The sequence below is a fragment of the Podarcis filfolensis genome, assembly GCF_964270895.1.
Source record: "Podarcis filfolensis genome assembly, chromosome: 4".
NCBI classification, from domain to species: domain Eukaryota; kingdom Metazoa; phylum Chordata; class Lepidosauria; order Squamata; family Lacertidae; genus Podarcis; species Podarcis filfolensis.
The window spans coordinates 28,667,418-28,683,766 of record NC_139607.1 but is presented as its reverse complement, the minus strand read 5'-3'; the positions used below and the strand labels follow the sequence as shown (position 1 = coordinate 28,683,766).

The 16,349-nt window shown below is 44.7% G+C and overlaps 1 protein-coding gene across 3 annotated transcripts in view; it reads left to right on the top strand.

The window, feature by feature from the left end:
- The window catches only part of ECRG4 (ECRG4 augurin precursor), a 35,222-nt gene that overhangs the window by 4,214 nt on the left and 14,659 nt on the right, over nt 1–16,349 (top strand). Inside the window, exons 1-2 of one of the 3 annotated variants that reach the window (XM_083611047.1) lie at nt 11,384–11,455; nt 13,138–13,212. In XM_083611047.1, the coding sequence (XP_083467173.1) occupies nt 11,399–11,455; nt 13,138–13,212 (132 nt within the window). In that variant the 5' untranslated portion in view covers nt 11,384–11,398. Of the gene's footprint in view, nt 1–11,383; nt 11,456–12,927; nt 13,024–13,137; nt 13,213–16,349 lie in introns of those variants that run through there. The other 2 variants (XM_083611046.1, XM_083611045.1) reach the window with 2 other exon arrangements.

The window sequence follows — 16,349 nt, the reverse complement described above, 5'->3', positions numbered from 1 at the left end:
AAGGTCAAAAGATTTTATTTTTTTCCTGAAGTTAGGCCAGCTCTTACATGAGCAATTGAAACCGACTTGGTTTATGCAGAGCCACTTCTGAATAGATCTTTAATGAAATATTGTACTAAAGCAAGGAGAAATTATACAGGCAAGAAATTCTTCCTTTTCGCCTAATGCTAGCTTTCATTCGCCATTTTTAACCAGGAGATTAACATACAGTGTTGTTGTGTTTGTGATGGTGGTAGTTTATTATGGATTGAGCAAATGCTTAGCATTAAATAAACTGAGGGGTTGAACTCTCAATTTATTAAGATCACGGCGTTCTTAGGGTGGGAAATATCTCTTTTTGAGGTGCTTAGCCATTGAATTTAACATTTAATTAGACTTTATTGTCCTCCCTTCATGCCTACATTAAACACATATTATTTTATTTCCCCCCCCCTTTGATGAGCGCTATCTTGATTGTGTAATGATCTCTCAATGGGGTTAGTTGAAATATTCAGACTTATAACCGTTCTTGTTCATTTTCTAATGAGTAGAAAGGTGACCTGGCATTTATAGGCAAGTCAAGAAGGTCCTTCTGAGATCAAAGTTCTCTAGCCTTTCTCAGATAATGTTTACCAGATGTGGTTCTGCAAGTGTTTTGCCTTAGAGAGTGGGAGAGGGCAAATATTCTGGTCTCCAAACAGTTATTTGAGAATAGGTGTTTATAAACCAGCTTGGCTCTTCGAAATTTCTGCCCTTTCAGTTTTTCTTGGGAGCTTCAGAGTGTTGAGGGGCCTGTGATGGATTTTCCGGGAAGCATCAAATTGATGCTATTTTTAAGAGGAAATGTTGATGGTTAAACCAGCATAAGTTGGCGTTGGCATGCATAAAATTTGATTGAAGAACTTCGGGCATCAAAACAGACAGTGTGAAATTAAATTATGGGCACCTGTTTATGCAAAAATGGTTGTGTCTATTAGCCCTGCCTTGTTGCGGTCTGTGCAGACCACAAGTCAGCATCTGTTTGGAGGGCTTCATGGTTTCTGAAATTTCTGAACTTTTGCCCAGTCAGTGATGTGGACATGCAAACATGCAGGCACACAATCTTTCAAGCTGAGACACAAATGGCTAAGGTGCTTAAGAGATAGCTCAGCTGAAGCCTCTGTTGCTGGACTCCAAATCCCATCAGCTCCAGCCAGCATAGATAATGGACAGGGATGGAGGCCTACACAGGTTTCCCATTCCTGTTCTAGAGCGTTTTGGACGTCTCTCTTGTTTGCAAATGAGTCTCAGTGGCAGGGGGAGGCGGGAAGTGTGAGAATACAGCCTTATTATTATTATTATGACCCACTCTTTCACCTCTTTCTATAGCAGATATCAGCAGGCAAGGTGCTTTGCAGCGTGGTCATGTTGACTGCTATCCAGCACTTGCTACATTCACAGTATAAGGTAAAGGTAAAGGGACCCCTGACCATTAGGTCCAGTCGTGGCCGACTCTGGGATTGCGGTGCTCATCTCGCTTTATTGGCCGAGGGAGCCGGCGTACAGCTTCCGGGTCATGTGGCCAGCATGACTAAGCTGCTTCTGGCGAACCAGAGCAGCGCACAGAAACACCGTTTGCCTTCCCGCCGGAGCGGTACCTATTTATCTACTTGCACTTTGACGCGCTTTCGAACTTCTAGGTTGGCAAGAGCAGGCCTGAGCAATGGGAGCTCACCCGGTCACAAGGGATTCGAACCACCGACCTTCTGATGGGCAAGTCCTAGGCTCTGTGGTTTAACCCACAGCGCCACCCACATCCCTACATACACAGTATAGAGCCTCTCAAAAGCAAGGCATTGCACACAAACTTGCACAAATAAAACCCCACTTTTTTGTGTGAGGTTAAGCATGCATCCAGAATCCTGCTTTGTTGTTGGACGGGGGCAGTGTTTGATGGAGTTGTAATGAAAGAAGAGTTAAGTGGGGGAAAGTTGCCTTCTTCTCTGTTCCAAAAGCAGCTGTCAAGATTTCAGTGCAAGCATTTGCGTGTAGCATGTAGTTCAGCACTAAAAATGCCCTTATTGTCTACAACATAATGCTTCTTTAAAGCCTAATTTCGGAGTGGGGGCAGACCTTGTGGGTGCCAGGGCAGTCCTCTGCAGGGACATGTGTGCCCATGGCCGCCATGTTGCCAACCTCAGGTCCAATTTGCCCCTAAGCCCTGCTCACTCGTTCTTTGCTAATCACTTTGGGATATTTCATGGGAAGTATCATCAATACCCCGCTACTTCCCTGCCAAATTATCATTGAATGACAAGGAGAGTGGATATGAGCCTGTGGACCTGTCCTGTCCTGCAGGTCCCCCAATATCATTCTTGAAAATAGCAGCAACCAAATGTGCTAAGATGGCTGAAAGTCAGCATCAGGGGGGCTGCTCTACTAGTGTGATCAGCAGACCTGGAAATTGCATGCCCACCAACATTTATCTGATAAAAAGGGATTTCCAATTCAATAATAATAATAATAATAATACAGTGGTACCTCAGGTTACATACACTTCAGGTTACATACACTTCAGGTTACAGGCTCCGCAAACCCAGAAATAGTATCTCGGGTTAAGAACTTTGCTTCAGGATGAGAACAGAAATCGTGCTCCAGTGGCGCAGCAGCAGTGGGAGGCCCCATTGGCCAAAGTGGTGCTTCAGGTTAAGAACAGTTTCAGGTTAAGAACGGACCTCCAGAACGAATTAAGTACTTAACCAGAGGTACCACTGTAATACCGTGTCCATCTGACTGGGTTGCCCTAGGCACTCTGGGCAGCTTTCAACTTATATAAAAACATAATAAAACATTAAACATTTCTGAAAACTTCCCTATACAATGGTACCTTGGTTCTTGAACTTAATCCATTCCAGGAGTCCATTCGACTACCAAAACCATTCAAAACCAAGGTGTGGCTTCCGATTGGCTGCAGGAGCTTCCTGCACTCAATCGGAAGCCACATTGGACATTTGGCTTCCAAAAAGCGTCCGCAAACCAGAACACTTACTTCTGGGTTTGCGGCATTTGGAAGCTGATTTGTTTGGCAACTAAGCCGTTTGAGAACCAAGGTACCGCTGTACAGGGCAGCCTTCCAGTGTCTTCTAAAGGTTGTATAGTTACTTATCTTCTTGGCTCAGTGGTGGCATAACTCCATACCCCCCCCCTACATTTCTCCGATGGAAATAGGAACGTCCTGCGAAAAAGCGGGACAGTCCGAAATGAAAACAGAATCTGGGGGTGGTTTCTGTCAATCTGGGACTGTCCCTGGAAAATAGGAACACCTAGAGGGTCTGCAATCATATGGAGAGTATGGAGCTACAGTGGTACCTCAGGTTAAGAACTTAATTCGTTCTGGAGGTCCGTTCTTAACCTGAAACTCTTCTTAACTTGAAGCACCACTTTAGCTAATGGGGCCTCCCGCTGCTGCTGCGCCACCAGAGCACGATTTCTGTTCTCATCCTGAAGCAAAGTTCTTAACCCGAGGTACTATTTCTGGGTTAGTGGAGTCTGTAACCTGAAGCGTCTGTAACCCGAGGTACCACTGTATAGCTAAATTGAGATTTGAAAGTAGGTTCTGTGATCTCTGAATTACAATTCCGAGCACGCCATTAAAAGAGAGCGCAAAGCAAGGGTTTGTTGGCGGAAACACTGAGAGCTAAGTGGAACAGCGAAAGCAGTGGTAAATACTTTTGCTGACGGAGAAGTATCAGGAAGTGGAGCGAGGCACCTGAGCGATTGCACATGGCTGCTTCAGGCTCTGGCCCCGTTTGGAGGAATCAGGGACACAGACAGCTCTTTCATGTGCGGTAGCAAGCGAGCGAGGCTGTCACAAGAGCACCAGGCATTGAATAAAACAATGTAGAACAGCCACACACACTTATGACTTTATAATCCACCAAGAGCTTTGTTCAGCGGGCAACAGAGGGGCCGCGCGTTTGCTTGGAAGCAGGGCCGAAAATAATGAGTGCATGGGGAGGAAGGGACAGCAAGGCCAGTTTTCCTTTTCTGAATAGCAATCTATTACACAAGCGCTTGGGCTATTGTTAGAAGGAAAATAGGCAAGAGGAAATGGATGTATTTAATATTTTGCAGCTTTAGCTGGCCAAACGTTTAAGCCAAAACAAAAGGCCTGCTGCCCCAGCTCCCAGCCCAAATCTTCTGTATGGCAGTAGTCTCTTAAGACAACCGAGATCTATAAACACGTCAGGGTTCCTTTTTCAGTTGTTGGCATTAGAGATAAATCCATCTTAGACAGAGATCTGTATGTGGTCTGTGCACTCATAACCACCAAAAGTTAAATAATTGTTTAAGGCCAGGTGTGGGGAGCCTTCGATGCTCCAGATGTTGCTGAACTACAACTCCCATAATTCCTTAGCCATTGGTCAGACATGCCAAGGCTGCTGGGAGTTTTAAAGTTCAGCCAACATCTGGAGGGTCAAAGGTTGCCCACACCTGCTTTACACACACCCAAAAATTTGTTTTTTACAACCTGAATATTCTACCTAGCGTTGTTTTGAGCTCATACAAACATACGAAGCATCCAGTAAAATGATTTCTAAACAACTGATCATTCACCATGCTTTTCTGCTCTTTGTTTAACTTCATAGTTTACCATGGCAGGTCATTCCAGCAGGGTTTTGTGCTGTGCCACCAGCTGCGCCTTAAAGTCCCTTCATTTCAAGAGAGGTGTGGGGAAAGGGGGTTTTGCCCTGTGAGAAACATACATCTAAGCCAGGGATTGGCAAGGTTTACCTCACCTGGGCCGGTTCACTCCAGCGGAATCCCTCCATGGGCTGGATTGCATGCGTGTGCACAATTTCCATCGTCTGCATCTGCGCAATGCAATTTCCGGTGCCACAGAAGTGAGTCCCCATGCCAGTTTAGCGCGGCTCGGTTCAGGGGCGACTTGTGGGCCGGTTAAATGACCCCCATGGGCCCCTGATCTAAGCTGCTCTTGGCCAGGGAGTTGGAAGAGTATAGAATGGGGTAACGGTAAAGGGACCCCTGACCATTAGGTCCAGTCACGGACAACTCGGGTTGAGGCGCTCATCTCGCTTTACTGGCCGAGGGAGCCGGCGTACAGTTTCTGGCTTATGTGGCCAGCATGACTAAGCCGCTTCTGGTGAAACCAGAGCAGTGCACGGAAATGTCGTTTACCTTCCCACTGGAGCGGTACCTATTTATCTACTTGCACTTTGATGTGCTTTCGAACTCCTAGGTTGGCAGAAGCAGGGACAGAGCAACGGGAGCTCACCCTGTCGCGGGGATTCGAACCGCCAACCTTGTGATCAGCAAGCCCTAGGCTCTGTGGTTTAGACCACAGCGCCACCCGCGTCCCATGGAATGGTGTATTATAGTAATATAGTGCAGCACTTCTTGATGCCATGAGCCACATAGTTTTACTACTGGGTGGCCCTGTGAATCCAACAATAACTTAAAACTCAACTCCATATGAACTGGAACACCTAAGGGTGCATTATATTAGATATGTGGAGGTGCTCAATGTAGCCTCTTCTGGCTCCTGGTAGTCTTGGTGCAGGAACTAGAATCTTCCTTCCCAAGTGAGAGGAAAGAAGGAGCTGCCAATGGACTCGGGGAACTGGCTGATGAAAGAGATGTCAGCACAGAGAAATAGACCTTTCTTTGAGTTGCTTCCCTTATGCATACAAATGTAGGTGCTGCTCCAGAACACTTAAGTATGATTCATCATTTCCATAAACAAGCTTTTATGGGAGAGGACATTCTTATTCTGGAAATGCAAGAGGAGGTGGGGAATCTGCCACATATCCCCCAAGTCAGCTTGCCCTGCTTAAATTGTACGCTTCGGGTAAGTGACTCGTGAACATGTGGTAGTAAATGTGTTTGTTCTTGTGCGTTGGTGCTTTTTGAAGTGTGTCCTTTTGACAGCTGACCCACTGTGGTCACCACAAAGCTGCTGTTCACAGTATCTTCCCACAAAGTAACTCAAGGTGCATCAATCAGTGGCGGAGGAAGGGGGTGCGGGCTGCCCCCGCTTTCATCACAGAGGGGTGTGTGTGAAAAATGAGTTTTAAAAAATAAAATAAAATAGGGCTCATGAAACTTTTTAGGAGTGACGTGGTGGCTTAGGCGCCTGCAGGTTCTGCGGTGCCTGAAATGGCAGTGAGGGACTTGCGTCTGCCTACTGCCTCTCCCTCAGCCACCCTACAGCTGAGGAGGAGACGGCAGAGAATATCCAAGCTTTGGAGAGGCTCGCCCTGCCCCCACAGGCAGATCGCCCCGCCCCCAGCTGCAGGACACGCCCCCACACCAGGCACCCGAGCGGCAAACACACCACTGGTATCAACACAGTCTGGCCCTGTCAGGGGCTGAACAGATGCGTACCGTATTTTTCGCTCTATAAGACACACTTTTTCCCTCCTAAAAAGTAAGGGGGAATGTGTGTGCGTCTTATGGAGCGAATGCAGGCTGCGCAGCTATCCCAGAAGCCAGAACAGCAAGAGGGATTGCTGCTTTCACTGCGCAGCCATCCCTTTTGCTGTTCTGGCTTCTGAGATTCAGAATACTTTTTTTCTTGTCTTCCTCCTCTAAAACTAGGTGCGTCTTATGGAGCAAAAAATACGGCAATTTCCCTTACACACTGCAGTGCTCTCCCTAAGCATGTTGCTGTGCAATTATCTGTCAAGCCTGGATTTGTTTTAGAAAGTAGCTCTTTCCCTCTTCATAGTGTGGAGGTGAACCTAATCAAACCAAGTTCACAGAAAGTAGAAGGTTAGCATTGTTAGACAGCAGCTTGTAAAACACTCCCCGTTTTCAGCAGGAATGAGAAGTTGAAGGCAGGACCAGAAACAAAGGACCCACTTAAAAGCCAGCTTAAGATCCTGTTTAGTATCAGGCTTGCAACGTCTTGAAGTTAAGATCACAGTGCAGCTCCTGTCCTGCCTAGGGCTTCCTGGTGCTATAATACAGCACATTTTTTAGTAATCAAAAGTCAAACGAAAAGAAGAAAAATAACTTTAGCTGCCTCCAAATTCCGTTTCATTGAAGTAGGAATGTTTCCCCTCACTTTTATTGGCTATTATGTCCAAACTGGCTCTACATTTTCCATAAGGGAAGTCACTTTTTTCCTGTTAAATTGAACAGTACCCATTCACAGTTCCTGGCCTTTTCTACTCTCCAAGTCACAATTTGTTAAAGTGCAGGACAGACACCTCCACGGTGATAACTAAAGGGATAACTGCCAAAACAAAATTAAAAACCCAAATAGCGATAGACGAAATCATCTGAAAATGAATTTTGTTTATTTTAAAATATTTGCTTTTGTGAGCAAAAAAAAAAAATGTATTTTGCTCCCTTTGGTCTTTGGTTGCTAGAATATTTGCGCAAGCTTCAAATAATTTCCCCTGTAGAATTCACATCCCGTTGCTGCTTATTCTCCTCCTGAAATGAACACCATATAAATGGCATCCAGGAACAATAATGATCTCTTCAGGCATAAGGAAAGCAGCATGAATAATGCTACTAAATAAATTAGGTAAAGGTAAAGGGACCCCTGACCATTAGGTCCAGTCGTAGCCGACTCTGGGGTTGCGGCGCTCATCTCGCTTTACTGGCCGAGGGAGCCGGCGTACAGCTTCCAGGTCATGTGGCCAGCATGACTAAGCCACTTCTGGTGAACCAGAGCAGCGCACGGAAACCCCATTTACCTTCCCGCCGGAGCGGTAGCTATTTATCTACTTGCACTTTGAGGTGCTTTCGAACTGCTAGGTTGGCAGGAGCTGGGACCGAGTGACAGGAGCTCACCCCGTCGCAGGGATTCAAACCGCTGACCTTCTGATCGGCAAGTTCTAGGCTCTGTGGTTTAACCCACAGCGCCACCCGCATCACTAAATAAATTACACATAGACAAAAATGGCTTTACTTAGGGTAAGGTCCCATTGACAAACTGAGACTTGCATCTGAGTAAACCAGGGGTCAGCAAACGTTTTCAGCAGGGGGCCAGTCCACTGTCCCTCAGACCTTGTGGGGGGCCAGACTATATATTTGGGGGGGGGGGAATGAAAGAATTCCTATGCCCCACAAATAACCCAGAGATGCATTTTAAATAAAAGGACACATTCTACTCATGTAAAAGCACACAGATTCCTGGACCGTCCACGGGCTGGACTGAGAAGGGGATTGGGCCAGATCCGGCCCCCGGGCCTTAGTTTGCCTACCCATGGAGTAAACTTTCATGGGATTGGTCTTGAGTTTTTTTATAGGATTAAATTCACTCTTTTCTCTTTGAGCGTCTGGGCTTTGACCTGTATCTCAATACTGTGCAAGCAGAGTTCTGCTTGTGCAAAAGGACTTTCCTCTCTTATACTCTCCCTGTGCCCCCGATCTTCTCCAGAGGGTTCCCCAAACCTCTGGAGAATATTTTGAGAGTGCATGGCAGGCTGCAGGAGAAGAGAGGGGAGTTGTGCAGGAGAGGGAGCAGAACAGCAGAATTGGATACAACCTTTACTCTTGAATGTGGAAATTAGGGGGGTACCATTTAAAGCAGTTTCATTATTGGTATTTATGCCTTGAGTGAGTTTACAATAAAAGTTTTTTTTTAAAGCTGCACCCTGTTCTTGAAATAGCTGCTACGACACAGCCATGTAGCCTTGCCAGTCCTCTGTCTGCTAACAAATGTTTACAGTGCTGGAAAATGGTTTCTGGCATTATGACCAGAGTTGTAGAATATGGAACAGATGAAGATAAATGTGAGAGCCAGGCAGTAACACAGACTCGGCAGATGTGTGCAGAAAGTAATGGTGTGGTGGCAACAAGAGCTTCAGATGTGTCACAGTTAATTCATCTTCAAACCAGATTGTAGCGCTCCAAATGCTTTGAGCAGCATGGAAGGGAAAGTAACAATCTTGCTCTGCCCCCAGAGTACAAGTGCATCAGAAATTTTGCAAATTGTGTCTGGAAAGGTTAAATAAGTTACTTTAAAAAAAAAACTAAAATAAAGATTGTCAGGTTTTGTCGCTTGAGCTTTCACGGGACAGCAGACTGTTACAGAATCATAACATATTATGAAAATATAATCACTCTGTATATTATTTTTCTCCAATCTAGCAGTAATAGTTGAGTAAAAATGCTACTGTTGTATACCCGAGCCTCTATACAATTAAAAAAACAACACAGTAAGCTCTCAGCTTAAGAGTTTTAAAGTGGAGCTGAGTGCCTTCCATCAGCTTGGGCTGATGGCCCTATTGTGCCCCTATGTTGCCTATGTTCTTGGTAGCCTCTAGGTTAGATTATGGCAATGTGTTATACATAGGGCTGCCTCTGATGAATGTTCAGAAGCTTCAGCTGGCACAAAATTCAGTGGCCAGGTTGCTCGCGGGGGCAAGACGGTTTGAGCATATTGCACTAATCCTGGACCCCCTTCACTGGCTGCCAGTTAGTTTCTGGGCCCAATTCAAATGTGTTTGTGGGAGACGGGGGAAGGTATTGATTTATTAATTTTTAATTTTTTTATCTTGTATTTTTATGTTGTGAACTGCCCTGAGATCTACGAATGAAGGGTGGCATACAAATTTAATAAATAAAAATTAAGGTATGTAAAAAACCCACACCTTTTAAAAGGAGAAAGCACTGGGGGGGCATCCTATTTTAGCAGGTAAACTGACCCAGGCACTTGAGGAAGAATAAATACTTCAAAGCAGATAGCTTTGAATAACAGAAGAAAGGAGAAATGAACAAATAAACAGAGACAACCTGGATAGGCAGAGCGGCCACCGAGACCACATAACAGCAGTCTTGAAAGATCTACATTGGCTCCCAGTATGTTTCCGAGCACAATTCAAAGTGTTGGTGCTGACCTTTAAAGCCCTAAATGGCCTTGGCCTGAAGGAGCGTCTCCACCCCCATCGTTCAGCCCGGACACTGAGGTCCAGCACCGAGGGCATTCTGGCGGTTCCCTCATTGCAAGAAGCAAAGCTACAGGAAACCAGGCAGAGGGCCTTCTCGGTAGTGGCACCCGCCCTGTGGAACACCCTCCCATCAGATGTCAAAGAGGAAAACAACTACCAGACTTTCAGAAGACATCTGAAGGCAGCCCTGTGTAGGGAAGCTTTTAATGTTTGATGCATTGCTGTATTTTAATATTTTGTTGGAAGCCGCCCAGAGTGGCTGGGGAAGCCCAGCCAGATGGGCAGGGTATAAATAATAATTAATTAATAATAATAATAATAATTAGCCAAACCCCCATGATGTTGGAGGAATAGCAGAAGCATTACCCTTTTGGCACCAACCCTGCCCCTTCTGCCCACTGGAAGTATTCAGGAAAAACCAGTGGAATGAGTCAGCAAAAAAGCTGACCCAGCCTCGTATCGACCAGATCATGAGTTGGTTTCAATGCATGAGGGCGTTGCGCTGAGTCATTCTTTCCCTTCCCCTGCCTTCCACTGCAGCTGCTGTGAGCAGGAGAGCTGCAGATGTGGTGGCAGCCTTGTCACTCCATAAAGACACCCAAGTGGGAGTGAGGTTTGGGTTTCCCCCTCGATCCTCAGGTTTTGCATGCCTTTGCAGGTGGGAGCAGAACTCAAATCTGCAGCCAAATCCCCCCCTTTTTTTGCAACCCCCATCCCTGAAGTTTTGCAGCCCGCTGTGCAGCTGGAGGGTTTCTTTTCACTTGAGGATAAAATGGCTTCTTAAGCAGCTTTCACCCAGCACAACTTCTAAAAAGCAGTGCTTGCTCCGATTATTGGTTTTCAAACTTGTGATGGATGAAGCTGCTTATAGTCCACTTTGCTCTCGGTATTAGGTGATGAGGCAGCTTCCAAGCCATTTGGAGGGAAATCATTTACCAGAGACCCTAGCAGGATGAGTGGGCACAGAACAGCACGGGCAAAAGTATTCTGCCATTCCACCTTTAGTTCCCCGAAAAAGCTCTAAAATCTGGCTTCTGCCGCATCTCTGTTGATGTTGTCTCAACCTACAAAACCACACAAAGAAGACATTCATCACTTCTATGTGTTTGTCTAAGTGAAGGAGCCATAGAAATGTCTGCTGGTTTTAAGTTATTGGTCCAGAAGCTGTGAAGTACTGTTGCGTAAACAGGAATGCAAAGAAGCAAAGGGAGCAGGCCAGCACTAATGGAGAGTCTAAGAAAACAGGAAGAACATAACTTTCCCTGCTAGCTCAGTCACTGGGTACAGAGCATAATGAATATAGATGTTATTTGTGAACCGTACGCAAGGCAGGATGGGGGTGGGGAGAAATGCAGAACAAATAGCAGCCTTAGTTTCTGACGAAGAGTAAAGTTTTGAGTAAACAGGTGCATGTAATATCAAGCAAAAGATCTCAGTGGTGGTTTCTTTTACAGTGTTACGCTAATCATCTTTCCATTGGGTGACAACATTCTTCTAAAAGAACAAAGATAGAAATGACTCGGAGGAAACATCAAAGTTGCAATTCTTCTTCCAAAAGGCCAAAGATTGGAGTGGGTTGTGTGTATGTCTTCGTTTTGTAGTTGTCCAAACTAGCACTTCTTTGCAACTTACTGCAAACAATATTACAAGTGAACATTCTGATTTGTCTCTCTGGGGGGTGTGCACGCGCAGCCATAAAATGCTTAAACAGTGCTGGGTGTGTGTGTGTGAGAGAGGGGAATGGAAGCCCATTTGAGAAAATACAGGAGTGCCATTGTTTTAGGACAGAATGTGTGATTCTCAGGAATAAATAAGTAAGCAAATGGCAGAGAAACAGGTGCAGCACTTCTCTTGCAAGAGAAATTAAGCCAAGGATAAGATAAGGCCAGACTTGTCCTCCATATTGAGGGGGTGTGGTCACGTGACATGTCAGGTGATGCCACTGGCATGCGCCAGGTGGTGGTGGTGGGACACGAGGAGGGTGCTTGCTCGTCCCTGCCACAGCCCAGCTCCTGGGCTCCCAGGCTGCCAGGCTGCCACTGTGACAAGCAAGCATGGAGATTGCCCTCTGTGCCTGTCCCATCCGCCGCCTGGCTCTGGGGTGCATGGAGGGTGCCTGTGGCAGCAGGGGGTGGCAGCCCCCTCAATATTGGGGGAAGCACTGCACCCTGCCCAAAAATATTAGGGGAGCTGAAGCCCCTTCAGCCCCATGTACCTGGTGCATAGATAATGATGCAGACTCAGATAACACCTAGAACTGAAAACGCAAAATATGATGCAAATATAGCTGATTGAAACACTCTGTTTAACTTTACAGTGGTACCTCGGGTTAAGTACTTAATTCGTTCCGGAGGTCCGTACTTAACCTGAAACTGTTCTTAACCTGAAGCACCACTTTAGCTAATGGGGCCTCCTGCTGCTGCCATGCCGCCGGAGCACAATTTCTGTTCTCATCCTGAAGCAAAGTTCTTAACCTGAAGCACTATTTCTGGGTTAGCGGAGTCTGTAACCTGAAACTGTTCTTAACCTGAAGCGTATGTAACTTGGGGTACCACTGTAATTGAAAGGTTTCTTAAATATTGTACTCTTTGTGTCCCTCTAGGAAACACACACAGTTCAGCATCATGAACAAACTTTGCTCATCCCTAACTCTAAATCCTTAATAAGGTAAAAAGCATTGGTTCCAATACTGATCCTTGGGGAACTCATTCCTCCAGTGGAGAGCTATCCATTTATTCCTACTCTCTGCTTCCTGTTTCTTAATCGGTTGCTATCCCACGACACAAGTGGTCTACAGCAATATCCAGAAGCAAAATTTTTATTTCTAGCAAGAACAGAGAAATACTGCCTGTGTAGTGTATGTGCCAAAATATACTTGTCTCCCTCATCTGCAAGAAATTAAGAAACATTAAATGCACCCTGAAATCTGTTGTTCATCATTCTTCCTAAACACACACACACACACACACACACACACACACACACACACATACACATTCCTTTAAGATGAGAACATGAATGAGCATCTGCTTGCAATCATATTTCTTTCCTTTTTGAAATGCTGTCCTGCTGCCTGTGCAGAAATGTGATTCTTCCTAATTCATCCACAAAGTGCTTTGTGGAGCTTTTTCTGCAAAGGGTTGGATTTCTGCAAAATGGAATAAATATGTCCTTCATACATTGGTCCTAGTGTTTTTTTTAAAAAATGTAATACTCTCCACTCCCCCATTACCCAGTTTCTTATTTCTTTCAGAAGTCCAAGGTGTCCTTCAAAAAAGAGTCACTTCTTCTGGCCAAGCACGAAGGCAGGAAGCCGATTACTGGAAAGGTAATTTTATTAAATAAGAGTATGTGTTTACTATAGGAATGGGGTTTTAAAAAACAACAACAACAATTTGAATTTAGATAGAGAAAGAGAAAAATTGACTGCTTTATATTATTGTACCGAAAGGTCAAATGCAGGCTGATTGTAGGAACTGTGGTTTAAATGTCGTGGACTTGTAGTATTTTATTTGCTCAGGAAAATATAGCTTGTGACAGAGGTTTCTTTTAGTTCATTCTGTATACATTATCTACAATCCTCTCCCTACTCGGATAACATTTGCCCTATTCAATGTGATTTTACTCCAAACTGCTCTAGCTCTTTTATATATAGATCAGCCCCTGAACAGGGGCTAGAAATTATACAGCAGCAAAATTAACTCATTTTAAATAGCTGAAAAACTGTTTGCTCTTATTATGTAATCTAAATATGAAGCACATTATTAAGTAGCATTGTTTACATTAGTATTTGAAGACTTTTCTTGGGCCCAATCCAAAGGACCTTGCTTAATTAAAGGCTGCAATCCTATACACACAGTGGTAAGAGTCACAGAACATTATCCAAGGCAATTCCAAATAAATATGCATAGGATTCTGCTTGATTGAAAAACCTCCCCCCCCCCCTGCTCTCCTTAACTTTAGTAGGGGTTTCATGAGTTCTGGGTACCTTTTATCTGATATCAATTGTAGGTGTAAATACACTTTTTAATCTTTAAGGGCTGATACTGTGGTGGTTTTTTAAAATTCTCCTCAGATGCCAGACAGGTTCCCATAACAACATATCATTCCTCTTTAGGAAGGCAGTTTGGACATAAGTGTTTGTTCTCTTTTTGATTTTTTTTCTTTCTTTTTTTAAAATAATTTTTATTAACTGGCCAATCACATCAAATTAAATCACATCACATAAATTCCAAATTACAAAGCCAAATTTTTAAATTTTGTTGGGGGAACCCATACTTCAAGATCCAAAGGGGGATTCAGATCATCTTCTTATTACTGCGTTAATGTCCAAATCAATCCCAATCAGTCCAAACAAAATTCATAATTGAATTTGATTTTTTTTCCCAATGGTTGTGCTTACATCTAGATTCTTATGCACACTTTACCTTTCCCAAACTGCAGAGTCTTACTATCCAATAATTTTTTCCTCAGTTTCACATTTAATTTGTCTCTGGAAAGGTAGAAAAAAACCTTTTTACATGCGGCATTTACTGATGACCAAAAATGTGATATGGTTGGGTTGATTTTAAGCTTCATCTGATTTTGTGGTCCAAGCTAAAAGTAAAATTTTAAAAACTGTCTAAAGCGAAAAGGAAGGGTGGGAGGGAGAGAAAAAGCAGAACTAGACAATGCAGCTAATGAAGATTTGCATGTGGTTTAGATACTCTCTTAACACTGTTTATTTTAAGCGAAACAGTTATTCACCCTTAACATTAGCACTGTTTAGCTATGCTTGTGTTTGGAATTCTGCACAGTGAGTTAGTGTATCTGGAAAAAAGCAGATTTTTAGTAAACAATTAAGGGCCTCTTTGGAAATAATGTAATCTGTTTCAGCAGGGTGTGTGTGTGTGTGTGTGTGTGTGTGAGAGAGAGAGAGAGAGAGAGAGAGAGAGAGAGAGAGAGAGAGAGAGGAGAGACTATCTTACTAGCCTAAGGCTCAAGGGGTAAACTTTTGTTCTTGAGAAATGTTTCTTTCACAGACTAAATTCTAGAGGACACATTCATCTTGCTAGAAACTTGACTTACCACAGGGTTGAATGGCACTATTCAGCAGGAAGAAATTCCGATGAAAATCCTCACTATTACATATTTTACATGGCTGTTTATGTGTATATGTTTTTAAATTAAACATATGGATGTTTCATGATGGCCTATACTTGTAACGCCTAGTAAAGGTTTGGTGAAGTACTGTAAGTAAGACTTACCACAGGGAAGGAGAAAAGGCTGACTGAGGTACACTGGAAAAACCACAAATAAACAGAGTTGGCAATATCCTGTGCCTTTTGCAGTGAGGCTCTGGAGGTGTCTTCTGCCAGTGTGTGGCTTTGGTTGCTCTTGTCACATCCCCTAACTGCCTCCTTCTACCTGCTTGCGAAAATACACTTTCCTTTCCCAGGTGAGTCTCTGCAGGCTTTCTGCTCAGAGAGCAATGTGGGCGCTGTATTCTCCCTTTTCTGTGTTGTGCTCACAAGGAAAATGAGAGGATTCAAATTCCTATCTGGATATGCCAGGGAACTGGTAGTATTGAGCTTCTTGATGCCTCTACCACTGGCTGTTACCACTGCTGTTATCTTGAGCGCTGTGTGTGCAAAGATGCAAAGCTGTGCTGGGCACGATGAGATTGTTGGCTCCTTCAGGCACAGCCCTTGATTGGTAGGCTTTATTTTTAAGGCTGCAGGGAGCATGCTTGCCATTTTGTTGTTGTTGTGTATGCTTCCCCTCCCTCCTCAAGTTGAGCACACAAAGGCTGAACTTCCCTCAGGAGGAGTTCAAATCCCTCTATGCTGAAAAGTGTGGGTGCTCTGTTTTCCAAGAAGGTACCTGGTGACAGCATCACGGAGAAAGCTTTGTGCAGCTCAGTTACAAAGCCATATAACTTTGTGTATACGCAAAATGCCGAGTCAGTGCACGAACATGCCCTGATGCTTCTCATACTACAAGAGAAAAGTCTCTCGAAGCCATTTTTACAAAATCATCTTGGAACTTCTCTTGCACTGTTGAAATGCCCTTACTGTGAAGGTAAAGGTAAAGGGACCCCTGACCGTTAGGGGTTGACTCTGGGGTTGTGGCGCTCATCTCGCTTTATTGGCCGAGGGAGCCGGCGTACAGCTTCCGGGTCATGTGGCCAGCATGACTAAGCTGCTTCTGGCGAACCAGAGCAGCGCACGGAAACACCGTTTACCTTCCCGCCAGAGCGGTATCTATTTATCTACTTGCACTTTGAGGTGCTTTCGAACTGCTAGGTTGGCAGGAGCAGGGACCGAGCAACAGGAGCTCACCCCGTCGTGGGGATTCGAACCACCGACCTTCTGATCGGCAAGCCCTAGGCTCTGTGGTTTAACCCACAGCGCCACCCGCGTCCCGATCTTACTGTACCTCCATCCAAAAGAGAAGAGCTGTAGGGCCGCCATCTGCTCTGCTCTG